At 51.1% G+C, this 15947-nt stretch overlaps 1 protein-coding gene across 1 annotated transcript in view; it reads left to right on the plus strand.

Annotated features, from left to right (window-relative positions):
* The window catches only part of NUP160 (nucleoporin 160), a 29003-nt gene extending 13154 nt beyond the window's left edge, over positions 1-15849 (plus strand). The window contains exons 16-35 of the mRNA XM_069804240.1: positions 15-175; positions 1527-1660; positions 1979-2049; positions 3591-3750; positions 4439-4508; positions 7235-7333; positions 7656-7775; positions 8670-8765; positions 8877-8971; positions 9683-9779; positions 9866-9971; positions 10092-10252; positions 10873-10933; positions 11714-11824; positions 12912-13035; positions 13888-13989; positions 14314-14455; positions 14715-14840; positions 15105-15209; positions 15377-15849. Coding sequence (XP_069660341.1) covers positions 15-175; positions 1527-1660; positions 1979-2049; positions 3591-3750; positions 4439-4508; positions 7235-7333; positions 7656-7775; positions 8670-8765; positions 8877-8971; positions 9683-9779; positions 9866-9971; positions 10092-10252; positions 10873-10933; positions 11714-11824; positions 12912-13035; positions 13888-13989; positions 14314-14455; positions 14715-14840; positions 15105-15209; positions 15377-15463 — 2228 coding nt within the window. The 3' untranslated portion in view covers positions 15464-15849. The remainder of the gene's footprint in view (positions 1-14; positions 176-1526; positions 1661-1978; positions 2050-3590; positions 3751-4438; positions 4509-7234; positions 7334-7655; positions 7776-8669; positions 8766-8876; positions 8972-9682; positions 9780-9865; positions 9972-10091; positions 10253-10872; positions 10934-11713; positions 11825-12911; positions 13036-13887; positions 13990-14313; positions 14456-14714; positions 14841-15104; positions 15210-15376) is intronic.
* The last annotated feature ends 98 nt before the right edge of the window (positions 15850-15947 follow it).

The raw sequence follows: 15947 nt of genomic DNA on the forward strand, positions 1-15947 counted from the left end.
TTTTTATCTTTCAGCTCATCATCTAAATATGCGCATGAACCTCACCCAGCTGTATAGTAGTGGTACCGCTGTCAATGTGGTTTGCTGGGGGATATGTAAGATTGCCACGATCCGTTTCCTGATCTGTCGGGACCTGTTGGTCCTCCAACAGCTGTTGCTGCGGCTTGGAGATCCTGTGAGTACAGCCCTTGAAGCTACTGCTACGCTCTTTGAACTTTTGGATCTGGGGTTCTGCTGGTGCCAGACTGTGAGCTCTGTCTCTTCCCACAAAACACTGGAGGCTGTTTGAACTAGCCCCAGGCTTGGGCAAGCCCTGTTCTCTCCTCCAGTTGCTTTTGTCATCCTAAGCAAAGCAGTGGTACACTGCACTCACACCCTATCTCCTTCTTTCCATGCTGAGCATCCAGGAAGCAGGAAGCAAAACTCTCTTTCCAGGAGGAGGGCATTGTTTCCTCAGCGCTGCCTGAGCACGTACAGTTCTCCCATCTATTCCCCATCCCTCCTATGCCACTGCGCAGCCCAGCACTCACACGATTGCAGCCTTGTTCTCTGGCAACACAGCACGCAGCACCTTTGCGTCACAGCAGTAGTGTTTACCCAGAGGTCTTGGTTTCAGCCTCTCTGAGGCTGCTCCAGCCAGTGCAAACAGCCGCTGTAATGGCAGCTGTGTTTGTGGTCGTGGGGTGGGCTGGGCTGGATCCATCCTGTTGGTTGTGTGGCCGCACAAGAGATGGTGCTGATGGTTTGGGTGGACGCAGGGGTGCGGAACAAGTCCCCAGACAAGGGGAGTGTTGTTTAAACCAATATTATTTACTTGGAAACGTTACTGTAGTAGTTTCTTGGTTGAAAAGAAATCCCCTTCTTCCTGGATAAGGTTGCCCTGGGAGCATTTAAAGCACTTTGCAAGCTGCCCTTCTGGAGCCAGGCCGTCACAGACCACAAGGCATGTGACCTGCTTCTTTCTTGATGAGGAACTGCTGCTTTGCCACCTATACACGCTTTTGTCCTTCACAAGCATGGATTGTTTTTCCTCTCGTCTCACCTAGCTGAGCTGCTGTTGGCTAGAGCATACAAGGATGCAATGCCTGGGCAGCAGGGCTAGGGCCCGAGATGGTCTCTGCAGCAAAGCTGTGATTTCACTCTCAGTGGTGGTGTTGCAGCGGTGCAAAGCACGTTTTTGCTGGTGTCCCTGGCATCAGCAGGTGCTGGTGTTTGCAGGCTAGAGAAGCACTCCATGTGCACATAGCTTTGCTTTTTAAATTTTCCCCACGGGGTCTGGGCCACCAGAATAGTTAACTCATCTCTTGGTCTAAGGTGACACTGTTATTTGTGACTGGGTTATTCTGGCACATGCAGGAGTCCTGCTGGTCTCCTCGATAGGTTGAGTTAAATGCTGGGCTGCTGACTTCCTTGGTGTTTGCAGGAGGGACGAGCTGGGCCTGATACAAACCTCACTGACTGCCGTTTTCCTGCCATTGCTCTCCGAGCTTGGCCTCGGTGTGCCAACCTCTGTGGTTTGCTTGCAGATGGTTTTGGGAGGGGGACAGCTGTTCCAGTCTCAGCAGGACCTGCTGCACCGCACCTCTCCCCTCCTGCTGTCCTACTACCTGATCAGGTGGGCAAGCCAGTGCCTGGCATCAGACGTCCCTGTTGACACGCTGTAAGTCTCTACCATGCCCGTTCTGTCTTTGATTGTAGGTTCCTGCTAAATCCACCTGAAATGCCTTTCCTGGTATGAAAAGCTGGTGGTTGCTGTGGGAGTATCACTCTAGGAGTCAGGTTGTGCTGGGGAGGGTTTTTTCCCCCTTTCATGTTTTGAGCTGACTTTTTGCCTTGTGCTAATTCTGCCGTGTGAGGTCTCGATGTTCTGTGCACTGTTGCCTTTTTCAGCAGTAGGAGTCATTTGATTTGAACAATGAGCACAATTAAAGCAGGAGGCGTTTTGTTGTTTCTTCACTGATGGCTTTTTCTTCTCTAGGGAATCTAATCTGCAGCATCTATCTGTGTTGGAGTTAGCAGACACCACTGCTGTAACACCACATAAACTAGGTAAGACGTCCACCATTCATCAGCTCTCGGTTTCTGTTATTTATACCTCTTGCACTCTGTGTCTCTGCCACCCGAGGGAAATGCTTCATGCAGTGAGCTAATGGAGTGCGTGGTTGGATGACCCCACTTTATGTGGAGATGTTTGTCATGCTGCCCACCACCAAAAAATAACAACAAAACCAAAGTATCTTGTAGCATTGGACTCAGACTGGAGACATGGATCTTACTCTCAGCCTGAGGAGGATTTGGCTCAGCCAAATATTATTAATTCTGGCCCTGGCAGTACCAGCCAAGCTCACCTCTCGCTCCTGTATGTTACAGTGGCTGTAGTGGGTCAGACCACGTCTGTTCTGCTCACTAGCCTTCACCCACAGTGACCACGAGCAGCAGCTCAGGGAAACGAGAGAATATAGAAATACTTCCCCAAAACATGCTTGTGCTTCCCACACTTTGCAATTCAGACATGAGTGTTGCTCACAGCCAGTACCTCATGGGGGAAATTGCAGTTGATAATTCGTTCACATTTTGAAAGTCTTGCTGCAAAGACGTATGCTTTGGGTTACTGTCTTGGGGGAGAAATCCTAATGGGTGAGACTGTAAGGCAATTTAATTAGGAGGATGCGTACCTTGAAGTGGTTACAGAGGGAGGTGGTGAGCAGGGTAGGGGAGAAAATGCACAGGTAAGAGCCTGCTGTAACTAGTCTGCATGGCACTTCGAGGCTGAGACACTTCAGAGGGAGCTGAGAAAATCAGTGGCAAGCAGGCAGCAGTGCCATGTGTGAAGGACTGTGAGCTGGGGAAGAATTTCCTCTGTGTGCTGACAGGCCTGAGGCATCTGTGCTCTTTGTAAGGAGGCTGCAATCTTCGGAGTCTGAACTTGCCTTGAATGAGAGTCTCGGTTCAGAAGGCAGTTGCCTCGACGTAAATGTCAGCACATGAAAGTGAAATTGAAAACATCCTTTGTGTGTGCCAGTGTCGTGGGTTATTTCTTGGCCCGCTCATGAGGAAAGTCCTGTTTGACTGCAGTGCTTCAGGAAAAATATGTGAAACGTAGGGAAGATAGAAAGGAGGTGGCAGCTTGGGGAGAGGCGTTGAGAACAGTTTGCCAATGGGACACTGGGCTGCTTAGGGTGCTGGAATGAGGGAGGCATTTGAACAGAGCCAGATAGCCAAATCAGCACTCCCTCAGCCCTGCCCTGCAAAACGCTCGGTCATGCTGGAAAGCTGCAGCTGGGTTGCGAGTAGTGCAACTGGAGAGAGAACGCAGCTTTTTTTTTTTCTTTTTTTTTTCTTTCCTATTATAATTGAGTTGTGGTTAATAAACGTTGCAGTATGTGGCTCTTTGATCTCCTGCTCCTCCCTCTGACTTAACCAGACGGCAAGAGAAATCCAAAACCAACAAGTTCGAGTATTGAACATACTTATTGTTTTGCTCTGACTTAATCTGTGATGTTTGGGCTGATGAGCACAGCATGGTGTAGAAGGCCTGGGATGGCTGCTGTGGGCTTTCTTCTCAGTGTTTCTTTAACTTGTATTTTTAGTATCCGGCCCTCAAACAATTGTGGAGCTATTCTTTCAGGAAGTAGCCAGAAAGCACATCATATCTCGACTCTTCTCGCAACCAAACACTTCTTTGGCTGAAACAAGTTTGAACTGGCCCCATCTCATTACTGCAATAGTGGCTGACTTTCTGCCGCTCCTGTATCCTTGGCTGTAAACCTGCTGCGAGGTGCTCACTCTCACCGGGCTGTAACCAGGGGGACTTTCTGTACGACATGGCAGTGCCGGAGCCCCTGCGCGAGTTGTGCGAGATTGCACGGAGGCTGCGTATCGCGTCCTGGTCCTGAAGCTGGGAGTGCCGGTGGGTCTGTGGGAGGAGGGCTGGGGCTAGCAGAGGGGTTAGGGTCGTGGGCTGCGGAGTGCTTGGGGGCTGTAAGTTGGCCATCTCTGCCACCGAGCCTCGTGCAGTTCCAAAATCAATGTTTTCCATACCCAAATTTCGAAGACAAGTCTGAACAAGTGACTGTTGTTAGTGTTAGTGGGATTTGTGGGTATTGTAAGATTTCATAGAATCCATCCTGTTTAGATGCACAACAAAGGATTTGAGTTTTTGACTTTAAGCCTGTGAGCTCTAACAACTTGACTTGGCGAGGTGCGATGCTGGGAGATTTCAAAGGGTAACAAGATTTGGGCAGTTGTGGATTAGATGTACTAATGGTTTTGTTCTAATATGGATAAATCTTATTACAGAATAATGACTTGTGTAAAGAGCAGCTTAATCTTCTCTCCTTTCCCCCCACAAACTGAGCATGAGAGGCATGCCAACTTTCAGACTAGTTCTCTGAGCTCTCCAGACTGGATTGTCCTCTGTTCCTTAACCTCCACTCAGATGGCCCAGCAATCCCGGCTTCCTCTTCCCGGAGTGCCTGATGGGGAGCTGTCAGTACACCCAGCTGCAGGTGAGTGCTTCACGTAGGCTTTCTCACAGGAGCTGAAAGGGGAAGAGCAGGAGTGAGTGCAACAGTCTCTTTCCACATGTGGGTTTCTTTCAGTAGCAGCTCTGCGCTTTGGTTGATGCGGAGGTATAACACAGCATAAGCTCCATGCACGGCTAGCTGCCTTATCTCAGCTTAGAAAAAGCTACCCAAAACATCTTTCCAGTTGCTGGAGCGTGTTCTGCTTTCCCCTTGTCACTGCTCTCTGAGCTCAGATGTGAGCTAATCTTCCCATGTCTCTTTTGGAGGTAATGGGCTGCAAGTTTGTCCTGCAGATGAAGTATGCTGTAAGGAACAATTCTTTTGGAGAACTGTTAGAAATCTCTCTTATAACTATTGTGGTGTCAGAGCAGTGAACAAATTGTAAGGTAGCAAATATCTTCCATCTTCCTCATGCATCTGTCCTGTTCCCTGTAGTGTCCACCTCTGCTAACAGAAGGGCTTTTTGCTAAATATCTTATACCTAGAAAATGTTGCAGAGAGTTTGAGGGGGAATGATTTAAGATGGTCATCTTGTGCATTTCCTCTTTCATCTGTTTTCAAGAAAATCCAGGCATAAGTGCTCAGGATTATTATATACCCTTTTCGTGGAGGAGTTCAGTCTCCCAGGGCTTGTCTGACAGCGTGATACTGCATGCAAGAAGCATCTTTGCAGAGCTTGTTTAAATATCACAGCAAGCCCGTAATCCAATAACTTGTTAGCTGCTGATGTATCCGTAGCCTTTCCTGTGGTACCATTGCAAACAGATTGCCTGTGGGACTGGGGGTTCAGAAGGCTGTCTTCAACCCAGCAGCAGAAATACTGTTTCAGGAGGGCTCATCTATTTCTTAAATGTCCTTACTAGTAAGAACTGGTGTAAGAAACATCCATCGTCTTTCCATCCCCAGCTGCACTCCCAACATCTTGGTACCAGGGCGAGTGAACTACTCTTTTTCAGGTGTCTCCACAGACTGCTGTATTTCAGACCACTGTTTCTCCACCACCTCTTCCTGTGCTCTTCAGGGGCTTGGTAGTTGTAGCTGCTTGTGCTCTAGTTCTGAGCTGCACGATTTCTTGTCTGCAGTGCCATGTGACACATTTCATTCCCTGACTGATGGCAGTCCTTGAGGCACGCAGGGCTAGGCTGGCTGTTACTAATGAGATGTTTTTTCTGTGCTTAGCAGAACCTTTTATTCTCACAGTCCCTTACACCTGGGGGCTGAATTGCTTTCTTTTGTGTTAGCGTTGCTGCCGAGAAGAATGTCAAATCTGCAGAGCTTTTGAGCCAGGAAATGCCAGGACGGTTTGGGTAGCATCGTTCTACCTCCTGGCATATGTGCACTCTCGTGGCGCGAGCACGCTTTGAATTTCCTTGCATTGCTTTCGCCTCACTTGTATCCCGCCTTGAGGAGATACGAGAGACTTTTATCTCTGCAGGAGCGGGCTCTTCCTCCTCTCCGCTACCTTCTGTTACACTTACTGATCCCAGTCGGTCACGTAAACTTGGATTAAGTGCATTGACCTCGGGGAGCTAACACCAGATTTGCTGTGAGTGCAAGCACGGTGACCCAAATAGAGATGGAGATACAGGAAGCACCCTGCGAGTAACAGGAGGGCACAGAGAAGGTCTAGTGACCAAAGCACTGGCCTGGGACAAGGGCCAAACCTTTCCTTGTTGCTTATTCTGTACGACAAGCTGTTGAGCAAGCCTGGGGTGGGAATTATCTGTTGTGGCTGGCTAATCTGAGCGGTGAATCCAGGCTCAGAGGATGCGTTGCCATGTGGCTTTTAGTGGACCCGTGGCTGGGGTAGGCAAGGCATGTGTGCTGGTAGTTTATGCACGTGCAAAGATGCAGGTCAGCTGGTGAAACCTTGGCTTTACCGCTGGGTCCTGGCTTCTCCTCCTCTTTTCCTGCCGAGTCCCAGAGCCCTGCTAGTGGGACATCTCTGCTTCTCCAGGTATGAAGAGCATACGCCACTCTCCCAGGCACAAGGGATGCCAGCTTTTGAGTTTTCATCGTGCCTCCTAGCTGCTTTTTGATAGGTGATGACACTTTGCAGCCCTTATATTATCCTGACAGAGCAGGCACAGGGCCAGGTTGAGTTGTACTGCCCCGTAGTTTTAGCCAGCATCCGTGTAGTGGCTTTATTTATGGTGTGTCCTTGGTGCCATCAGTGCTCCACCCCATGCCTGTCAGTTTGTTGCTGTAATCAATGGTCTTCCTTGGCTGCTCTCCCTCTCCTGCCCTTCTGCACAGATACTGCTCTTCTAACCCCTGCTTTGCCTGTTCTCCTGCTGCCTTCACACATGCGCGCTCCCGTTCAGGCTTTCTGCACGCCAGGGTAATGTTTCCTTTGCGGTTCCCTGCAGCAGGTTTGCAGTGGTTGCAGAGAGCATCGTGTCTGACTTTTTGGGATGTTGGGTGCTGTTTCTGAGGTGCTTCGTACAGGCATTGGAGCTATGCAAAGCAGGTTGTTTCCCGAGAGCACGTGGGGGATGTCTCCCTATCTTTGCACCGAGGGGACTTTGGGGCTGGGGAAACCAGCCCTCGAGCTGGAAGAGCAGGATTTGTGTGGGCACAGCAGCTAAAGGGGCCACCAAAATAGCACTTTGGTGTTAGAGACCTAACCCTTCCTCTGGTACTGGGTGCCTGCAGGTCACGAGCGAGTGCTGACCTGAATCAAAAATCCTGTTCTTCCTCTCCCGTAGGAATACATTCGCCTCCTGCAGCCGTGGTGCCACGTGAACATGGGCTCCTGCTGCTTCATGATGGGCAGGTGCTACCTTGTCATGGGTGAGGGGCACAAGGTAAGGCCCTCATTTCGTTCTGGCCCTGCCTCTCTCTGGGGTCTGGGACCTTTTTCCTTGGGAGGGTAGAAGTGCACAGGTACAAGTTTTGTTTCTGCTGTGCAAGTCAGAAAAGATCCATCTTGAGCTCTGCCTCCTTTCAGCAAAGAATGGGATGGGAGAGGGGTGGGGGGATCTGCGCTTGGGGAAGTTCTCGTTAGCTTGGGGCCAGCAGGTCTCGTACACTAGAGCTGGAACAGGCAGCACTGTCCTCTCACCGGTACAGCAAGCTGGGTCGGTCCCCCAAGGGGCACATGCAAGCTCCTTTCTGGTCTGCTTCTAGGCTTTGGACTGTTTCTGCCAAGCTGCGTCAGAGGTGGGAAGAGAAGAGTTCTTGGACAGGCTGATCCAACCTGAGGAGGGCGAGATGGTCTCCACTCCACGCCTGCAGTACTACAACAAGGTACGGCTGAGCTGGCCCAGCGTACACGGTCCTGACCGAGTAAGTTGGCACCAAGTCATTCCACGCAGACACTGCTTGGAGAGAGAATTCCTGCTTGGTCCCCAGCTTTTGTGGAAGTGACTTGAGACTCAGAAAACGTACTTTTTGGGGAGGTGAAACCTCACTGTAGTCTGTTTACTTTCTTTGGGGGGTGATGATGAGGTGACTACAGTGTGAAATCTAGGTACTTTCCAGCTATTAGTTTCCTAATAACAGAGGACTTTGTTATCCAGCAGACAAAGGCAGGGTGAGATCCAGCTGCTGGAGGCAGAAGACAGACATGTCCAGGCTAGATGTAAGATGCTGCTTAAGGGGCAGGTTATTAAGCTTTGAGGAAAATTAAAATTAATGTCTTTAAATTGAGATAGGATCTTTCTTCTTGCATAATGCCATAGTTCAGACAGGCTGCAAGCTTGGACCTAGGCTCATTGTAAGGGATTCCCTGATTTTAAAATCCAGAAAACACAAGGATTGTCAGGTGCCCTTGGAGAGGGAACTTTTCTAATACAGCTGCATGCATGCTTGGGGACAGAATCGTTTACCTCTCTGTTGCAGGGGTTTACTGTAACCGTCAATGCTAAAATGTTTCAGAAAACTCGCATTTGCAGAGATGAATCCTCTAGAAAAGCTGTACCCTCAGCCTGGTGTGCTGGGATTTGGTTCAGACCTCTGCAACTTACCAAAATCTTCCCTTTTTCAGTCTAATTGCTTAGAAACATTGGCAAAATCTTCTGCCTGCTCTTACAGTTGGTAGAGTCAGGAGCAGCTCTTAAAAGCAAACAAGAAAAACCCCTTGCCAACCTGACCCGTTCTTCAGCACTGTTGCAGCCAGCACTAGAGTATTGTCTTCTCCAGGTTCTGCGCTTGTTGGACATGGTGGGTTTACCGGAGCTGGTTATCCAGCTGGCTACCCTGGCTATCATGGAATCGGCGGATGACTGGAGAAGCCAGGTACAGGTCACTTCTTTTGCATCAAGATGTTTCTTCAGGGAGCTTACACAGGAATTTCTTTTTAGTTGTATAACTTGAGACATGCTGCTTTGTCCTCTTTGGTGTTTTCAGGCTACTTTGAGGACTTGCATCTTCAAACATCACTTGGATTTAGGACACAACAGTGAGGCATATGTAGCCTTAACACAAAACCCAGATCCAAGCAGGTAGGTGACAGTTTTATGCCTTTATGCTCACTTGTCTGTGAGGTCCATGTACCAATTTTTCCATCAAATGGAAAGGAAGATGATGCTTTAGGGTAGGACACGGCTGCTGCATTAAGAGGTTTTGTTTTAGCTTGTGTAAAGGTGTGTTTAAAGAGGCATACTTTGTTTTTGTAAGGACAGCTGGGATCAGCACTATCTCAAAGGAGGAAACTGGGGGGTAAAAAAAAAAAGCTGATTTAGGGAAGAGCCAAAAGAATAGCTGAAGGATTGCATGCAGCTTTGTATGTTGAAAAGCTGTAGGAGTCCAGTCAATTTAGTTTAATAAAGAAAAGACTTGGAGTTGAATTTTCAGCTTGAGTACCATCTGGGAAGTGAACTGGGTAGAGGAAGCTTCGCCCTAGCAGAGGAGGATGTGGTGAGTAGGAATGGTTCAGATGAGAAGTAGGAATGCATTTTAATTGAGGCTGAAGAAAACCTTACCAAATAGAGCTGAGGGAGGGAGACTGCCCTCCTGAGAGACCTTTGCAGAGGATCTCTGCTGTCCAGGATCTCTGTTTCCAGCACAGGAGAAGTCCGAAGGGACTTGTTGGTTCTAAGCCAGAAAACAACCTACGGAGCTCGTCACAAAGCAGCATGTTCATGGCTTAAAGCCTGCATCCAGAGATGGGTTTGTTCCTGCTCCTCCAGAACGTTGTGCTTCTCTCTCCGCAGGCAGCTGGACTGTCTGCGCCAGCTAGTGGTGGTTCTCTGTGAGCGCTCCCAGCTCCAGGACCTGGTGGAGTTCCCCTACGTGAACCTCCATAATGAGGTAATCAGCCTGTGCTGGGAGGAAGGGGGACACAACCGGGCTCTTTAAAGGGATTGTCAATCCATTTGAGCCTCTGCGTGCTGCAGGTCGTGGGGATCATCGAATCTCATGCTCGAGCAGTGGACCTGATGACACACAATTACTATGAGCTGCTGTACGCTTTCCACATTTACCGCCACAACTACCGCAAGGGTAAGGCTCGGGGTGGGCACGTCGTAGCTTACAGCCTGCCTGCTTGGGACGCTGCTTCCCCTGTACCTGCAGGGTGGCCTGTCCTGGGTCTTGGCTGATGTATTCCCCTTCTCTCCTCAGCTGGAACAGTGATGTTTGAATATGGCATGCGCCTGGGCAGGGAGGTGCGGACGCTCCGAGGGCTCCAGAAACAAGGAAACTGTTTCCTCGCTGCTATTAACTGCTTACGGTTGATCCGCCCAGAATATGCCTGGATAGTGCAGCCAGCTTCTGGAGCTGTGGTAGGAAACACTGAGCTTATTAATGAAGCCTCTGACCTAAGCTATTGACAGTGGGGACACTTACAGCTGTATGTTCGGGAAGGAGCTTCCAAAATCCTTTCCAATGTGATGAAGAGGCGTTGGCCTTCCTAATCTGCGGCTTTCATCTTCTTGGCCAGCTTGTGTAGCACTCTCTTGCCCCGCTCAACGGAGACATTAGTCCTGTCTATCACCCATGTGTCTTTGCCCCTTTTTGGAGCAGGCTGGAAGCAGGACAACTTTTGGGAGGGGGCTGGTGTATATATGTGGGAATATATCACCTTTTATTGAAGACAGAGCACATCTTTCTGGGGAGTCTGAACAGCCAGAATACCAGTCAAAAGGAGAATTACTGTAACATGGTTTGTGTTTCAAACCTGTTTGCAGGGAGGTGGTGACCGTAGCCTTATCAGCTAATGCTGTGCCATGTTTCTGATAGCCAGAGATAAATGTAACCTGAACTGCCAAGTGGTTGTATGGCTTTTCTGATTCAAATCAAGGCTTGAAATGAAGATCTGGTGTTGGGGCTGTGTCATGTCGAGGCAGTTTGTCCTTTGGAAACCAGGTGGGCATAAACCCTCTTTCTGCTTTTTTCCTGCAAGTACGAACGCCCTGGAGCATCCCCGAAGAGAAGCCACGATGGGGAGTGCACGGCTGTTCCAAGTAAGTGCCTGGTGCGCTCTCTGACTCTTGTCAGGGAGCAGCCTTTCCCCTGGCCTCAGAGCTCTGCTGCTCCCATGTGAGCTGGGAGATGGCTCAGGGCAGCTCTCCTCTCTGTCAGATCAATAATTTGGGGGATTGTAAGCTAGTTAATTCTCCCAGTGTTAGTGTCTCCCAGTTGCAATAAGCTGCCATGTAACAGCTATTCCCCAGGGAGCTTCTGTGCACACTCCTCTCCAGTTTGATGTCTTGTCAGCACTTTTGCTTTCAGTGGAAATAACTTGCAATTTTAAAAAGAAAAGCATTGGTGAGGCAATTATTCAAGACTTTTGTTGTTTGTGCTCTTGGAAACCCTGCTGACGTAGTGAGTCTCTGCTGGTAAGGTCTCCACTCTACCTGTGTCTACTAAAGCACAGGGTGGTATGGTCAGGTTAAACTCATAATCCTCAGCATTACGACAGAAAAAGTTATGGTCAGGTATTTCTAAAACAATTATTTCTGAATGAGCTCTTTTGTAGCGTATGCCTGGTGGTCAGAGCAGCAGCTGTTACCAAACATTAGATAACATCTCTAATAGAGGAGGAATGGGAGATTTGTATCAAGGAGGTAGGCACAGTTCAAGGGAGCAAGGAAGAGGCAGCAAAACCTGACCTCTCCTCTGGTGCTTTCTGTGGTACGACTCCTCTTAGGATGGCAGAGGGCTGTAGACGTTTTGCGCAATGCCTGAGGAGCGCTTTTTAAATTTTGAAAATGTCAAGAGCCCTTTGTGTCCATCTGTTACAGCAACTCACCAAATCGAGATCCTGGAGCTGGAGGATTTGGAGAGGGAGTGTGTGTTGGCCCGGATCCGGCTGACTCTGGTGCAGTATGACCTGTCAACGGCGGCTGTGGCAGGTAAGAGGGATGCGGCACAGCCAACTCACGCTTCCCCCCGAGGTTTTTGCTCATTACAACACTTTCAGTCGTAGCTCAGGTGAGGAAGCAGCAATTTTGTTCTGACCCAGAGACGAACCCAGGCACTGGCAGGGGCCATTCAGTTCGACTCCCTAGCATGAAATCTCGCCACCAAGTTCAGCAGCTTTGGAGAGGCAGATCAAGAGAAACAATTTTAAGTTTTCCACAATTTTTTGGCTTTGCCAAACTCTAGTAATGGTCTGCATGGGGCTGGGGTTGAGCTCATGAGTTGAGACAAAAAGGCATCTTTTTGGCTTGCTGGAAATTGCCCCCAGATGAAGCAGAATTAGAAAGCCCTAGAAAAAAAACACTTGATGCAAGACTTAACTTTATTGTCCTGGATAATCCTGCTTCACGACAGTGTTAGCTTATCAAAGTTATTCCTTGTTGGGGAGCAGAGGGGTGCAGCTCTCCCACCCTGACCCTTTAAGTATGTTCTGCCACTCCCTGATATGAGTTATGCAACATGTACGCGTTTTTCCCTGCTAAGTATCAGGAGGGGATGACTTCCCAGTAAGGGATTGCAGGGAACGGATTGAACAGCTGATTTGAGGGCAAACTGGAGATGCAGAGAGCCAAGTGCCACAGTCTTCTTTTACCTCCTGCCACTGCCCCTCCTGCCTGCACTGGCAGAGCTGAGCTGATGCCTTGTTCGCTTGGGTACAGGCCTGCTGTGCCAGTGAGAAGGCTGTCCCCTCCCTACTCCCCTAAACAGCGGCAGCGTTTGCCTACGGGCCGTATGATGCTGCCTGTGTCCCTCTCCAGCTGGTGTCTGATCAGGGACGGCTCCGTGGGTCACTGCTGCTTTGTGCAGTCCCTCCAGGGACAGCTCCTGGGCTCGTGAGATGCTCCTGAGGCCAAGAAAGCCTTAAGCCCCATGATGAAGAGTAGTACTGCTGCAGGGTGTTTTACATGGGGCCATTAGCACGGTGCTGCTGTAACTGCCGCTGAATTGCGTGGGGTTAGGCCCCAGTAAGCACTGGGATGTGACTGGGAGAGGCGCTTACCTGGTCCTCCTTCTCTGCAGGCAACTCTACACCTGAGGAAACGGTTGCTCTCCTGGTCCGGGCCGGCCTCTTTGACACCGCCATCACTCTGTGCCAAACGTTCAAGCTGCCCTTGACGCCCATCTTTGAGGGACTCGCTTTCAAGTACGTAGCGAGCTTCTCCTCCCCGCCTCAGGTGACGTGCAGTTGGAGAGACGTGCCCTGCATGATGCTTGGCAGGGCACAGCTTGCAGCTCCCCAGGGTCAGAAGCCAGTGCTGTCCCAACCTGTCTGCTCACCATGGCTGCTAACACTGCGCACAGCCTCAGCAGCTGCTGGCTCAGTGGTTTTGAGGCGGAACTTGCTCTTCACGCCTGAAAAGGAAAAATAAGGGAGCCTTGCTGAGGAGGTAGTAGAGGGGAGAGATTTCTCCCTGGTTTAGGGGAGAGAGCTGGCCTCTGACAGTCGCGGGTGGTCCCAACCCAGGCACAACCATTACTTGGAGACCTTTCTGGTGAGCTGGCTCATGGTACACCCCTGCTGATGCCCAGTGAGCTGCTTACAGATTTGTTCAAGCTGTTGAGCGGCTCTCAAGTAGTGGTTGGCTCTGCTGTCTGATCTCTGTGCTAGCCATTTGCTCTCATGCCTCACCTCCAACCCCAGGATTCCTCTTCTCCTTTGCCTCTGCGCGCTTCCAGAAGACGCGTTGTGCCTGCAGAGTTGTTCAGGAGCTCTGCTGCGACCTGTTCCTGTGGCTGGATGCACAGAGGGCATCTCTTGCCCAGCCTCGGGCCCTAAACCTTGCTAACATCAGAGTCCTTATTAATTCTTCTTTGGCACTTAGAGCAGCTTAGAAATCACTGTAATAGCTGCCTTTTCCTGCCAAGCCAGCTAATTCGTAGCTGTTGCTTGGGAATAGTCCTGCGAGGGGTGCCTTTGAAGCTGGCACCTGTGGAAAGGCAGGGTGAAAGGATGAGGCTCTGAAGGCAGCCACCTTTGCACCACTCTGTCTTGCAGGTGCATCAAGCTGCAGCTGGGAGAGGAGGCAGCGCAGGCAGAGGCCTGGGACTGGCTAGCAGCAAACCAGCTCTCCGCCCTGGTTACCACCAAGGAGTCCAGGTAGGTCCTTGTCTGTGGGGGGAGAAGAGCAGAGCTGCTCTTTGACAGAGTGGATCATTTCTGGAGGCAAAAGCCTTGCAGGAATCCAGAGAGGGTCACGGGTTCTTAAAAACCCCCTTAAAGCAGACCTGCGGGACTGGGACAGAGGGAGAGCCATGCTCCCACGCTGTCACCACACTCTCCCCAGCCTGCCCCACTTTGCTGGGCCTCGAGCGCACACATTGAACCCGGGCAGCGGGACAGGTCCCTTGGAGCACGCCGTGGCCTGGCAGACAGTGGCAGGGGCTGCCGGCACAGGTTCCGAGGGGAAATATTGTCTTGCAGTGCCACAGATGAAGCCTGGCGGCTGCTGTCGTCCTATCTGGAGCGTTACCCGTCCCAGAACAGCCTGTACCATCGCTGCGTCATCAACAAGCTCTTGGCACATGGGATACCTCTGCCCAACTGGCTCATTAACAGCTACAAGGTGAGAACAGGGAGAGGGTCACTGCTCAGCGCGTACTGCCTGCTGGCCAAAAAAACCCAGCTGTCCCAGAGCTGCCAGATGACCTGTGCTTCGACAGGCACCTCCTTGTCTCAAGCTTCATCCCACCTTCCTGTTCCCAGCTCCGGGAAGCCGTGCCGGATGCTTTGTGCCCGTTACTGAGGCTCAGAACAGGTCGCTCTCAGCATCACGGTGGCTCCTGGGTGCATTCCCTGGCTGACGTTTCCCGCTTTGCTTGCAGAAAGTAGATGCTGCTGAGTTGCTGCGTCTCTATCTGAATTACGATCTGCTGGAGGAGGCTGTGGATTTGGTCCTGGAGTACGTAGACGCTGTGCTGGGCAAAGGGCACCGGTATTTTGGAATTGAGGTGAGCTCACCTGCAGTGTGGGATGTGGTGGACCGTTTCTTGGGACAGATCCCGCTTGGGGTTTGGGTATTGTGCCCGTGACGGTGCTTCCAGGAGAAATAGGTGTGGATAACCCACCCTAGAGGAGAGGGGACCTCTTAGTGGGACCAGTAGGACAAGCAGCTGTCGGGATGTGGTGGCTGGAAGCTCCTCCTCGCTGTGGCTGTGGGGAGGAGCATTTTTGTCACCAGCACAACGTGACGCAAGGGTTTGTCTCCCCTCCAGTTCCCCCTGTCCGCCACGGCCCCCATGGTGTGGCTGCCCTACACTGCCATCGACCAGCTGCTCCAGGCGCTGCGGGAGAGCACCACCAACCATTACAACGTCGTGGTAGGTACCGCTGCCTGGGGAAAAGGAAGGGGCTGAGGGGTGATGGAGAGCACCGTAATTTGCCCTGTGCCTTCTCCTGCTCCTGCCCGAGCAGAAGGAAAGTGGGAAGGGGCTGCGGGACAGGGTGGGAGCCCTTGTCTCTGATGCCTGCTCTGCCCCTCACCCAGCTCTATCAGAAGCTGCACGACAAGATGGAGGACTACCAGCAGAAGGTCAGCGTGGCCACCCGGGATCACCTGTACCGCCGCAATTAGCGGCAGCCCCGTCGCCCACCCAGCCTTGGCCGTCGCTCGCAGGCTCCCGGCTCTGCGCCACAGGACGGTGCCCGCTCAAGGTGATGTCCCAGGGAGCTGATGCCGTCCCGCCCCGCGCTGGCTCAGCCGGTGGTGCTGTTTTTATTCATTTTTTCCATAAGGGTCCGGTTTGGGGAGGTGGAGTACACCTTTGGGGTGTCGCCTCCTCGCTGTCCCTGTCCCCTGTGTGTGGGGTGATTGGTGATTAGCAGAGCTCTGGGGGTACAACCACCACCAGGGCTGCCCCCTCGCTCTCATCCTGTACCATAGGCGGCAGGTTTTTGGCATTTCTTTTATTTATTGTTGTGTTTTTGGATGAACTTTAATAAACTCAAAGTGTTATTACAGGTCTGTGTCGGGATGGGTGCTGCTCCCCAGGCACCCCTGGGAGCACAGCGGGGATTTTGGGGTGGGGGGTCAAAGGGTGAAGCAAGTGCGGGCTGTG

The sequence above is a fragment of the Haliaeetus albicilla genome, chromosome 16, assembly GCF_947461875.1.
Source record: "Haliaeetus albicilla chromosome 16, bHalAlb1.1, whole genome shotgun sequence".
Lineage (NCBI taxonomy): Eukaryota > Metazoa > Chordata > Aves > Accipitriformes > Accipitridae > Haliaeetus > Haliaeetus albicilla.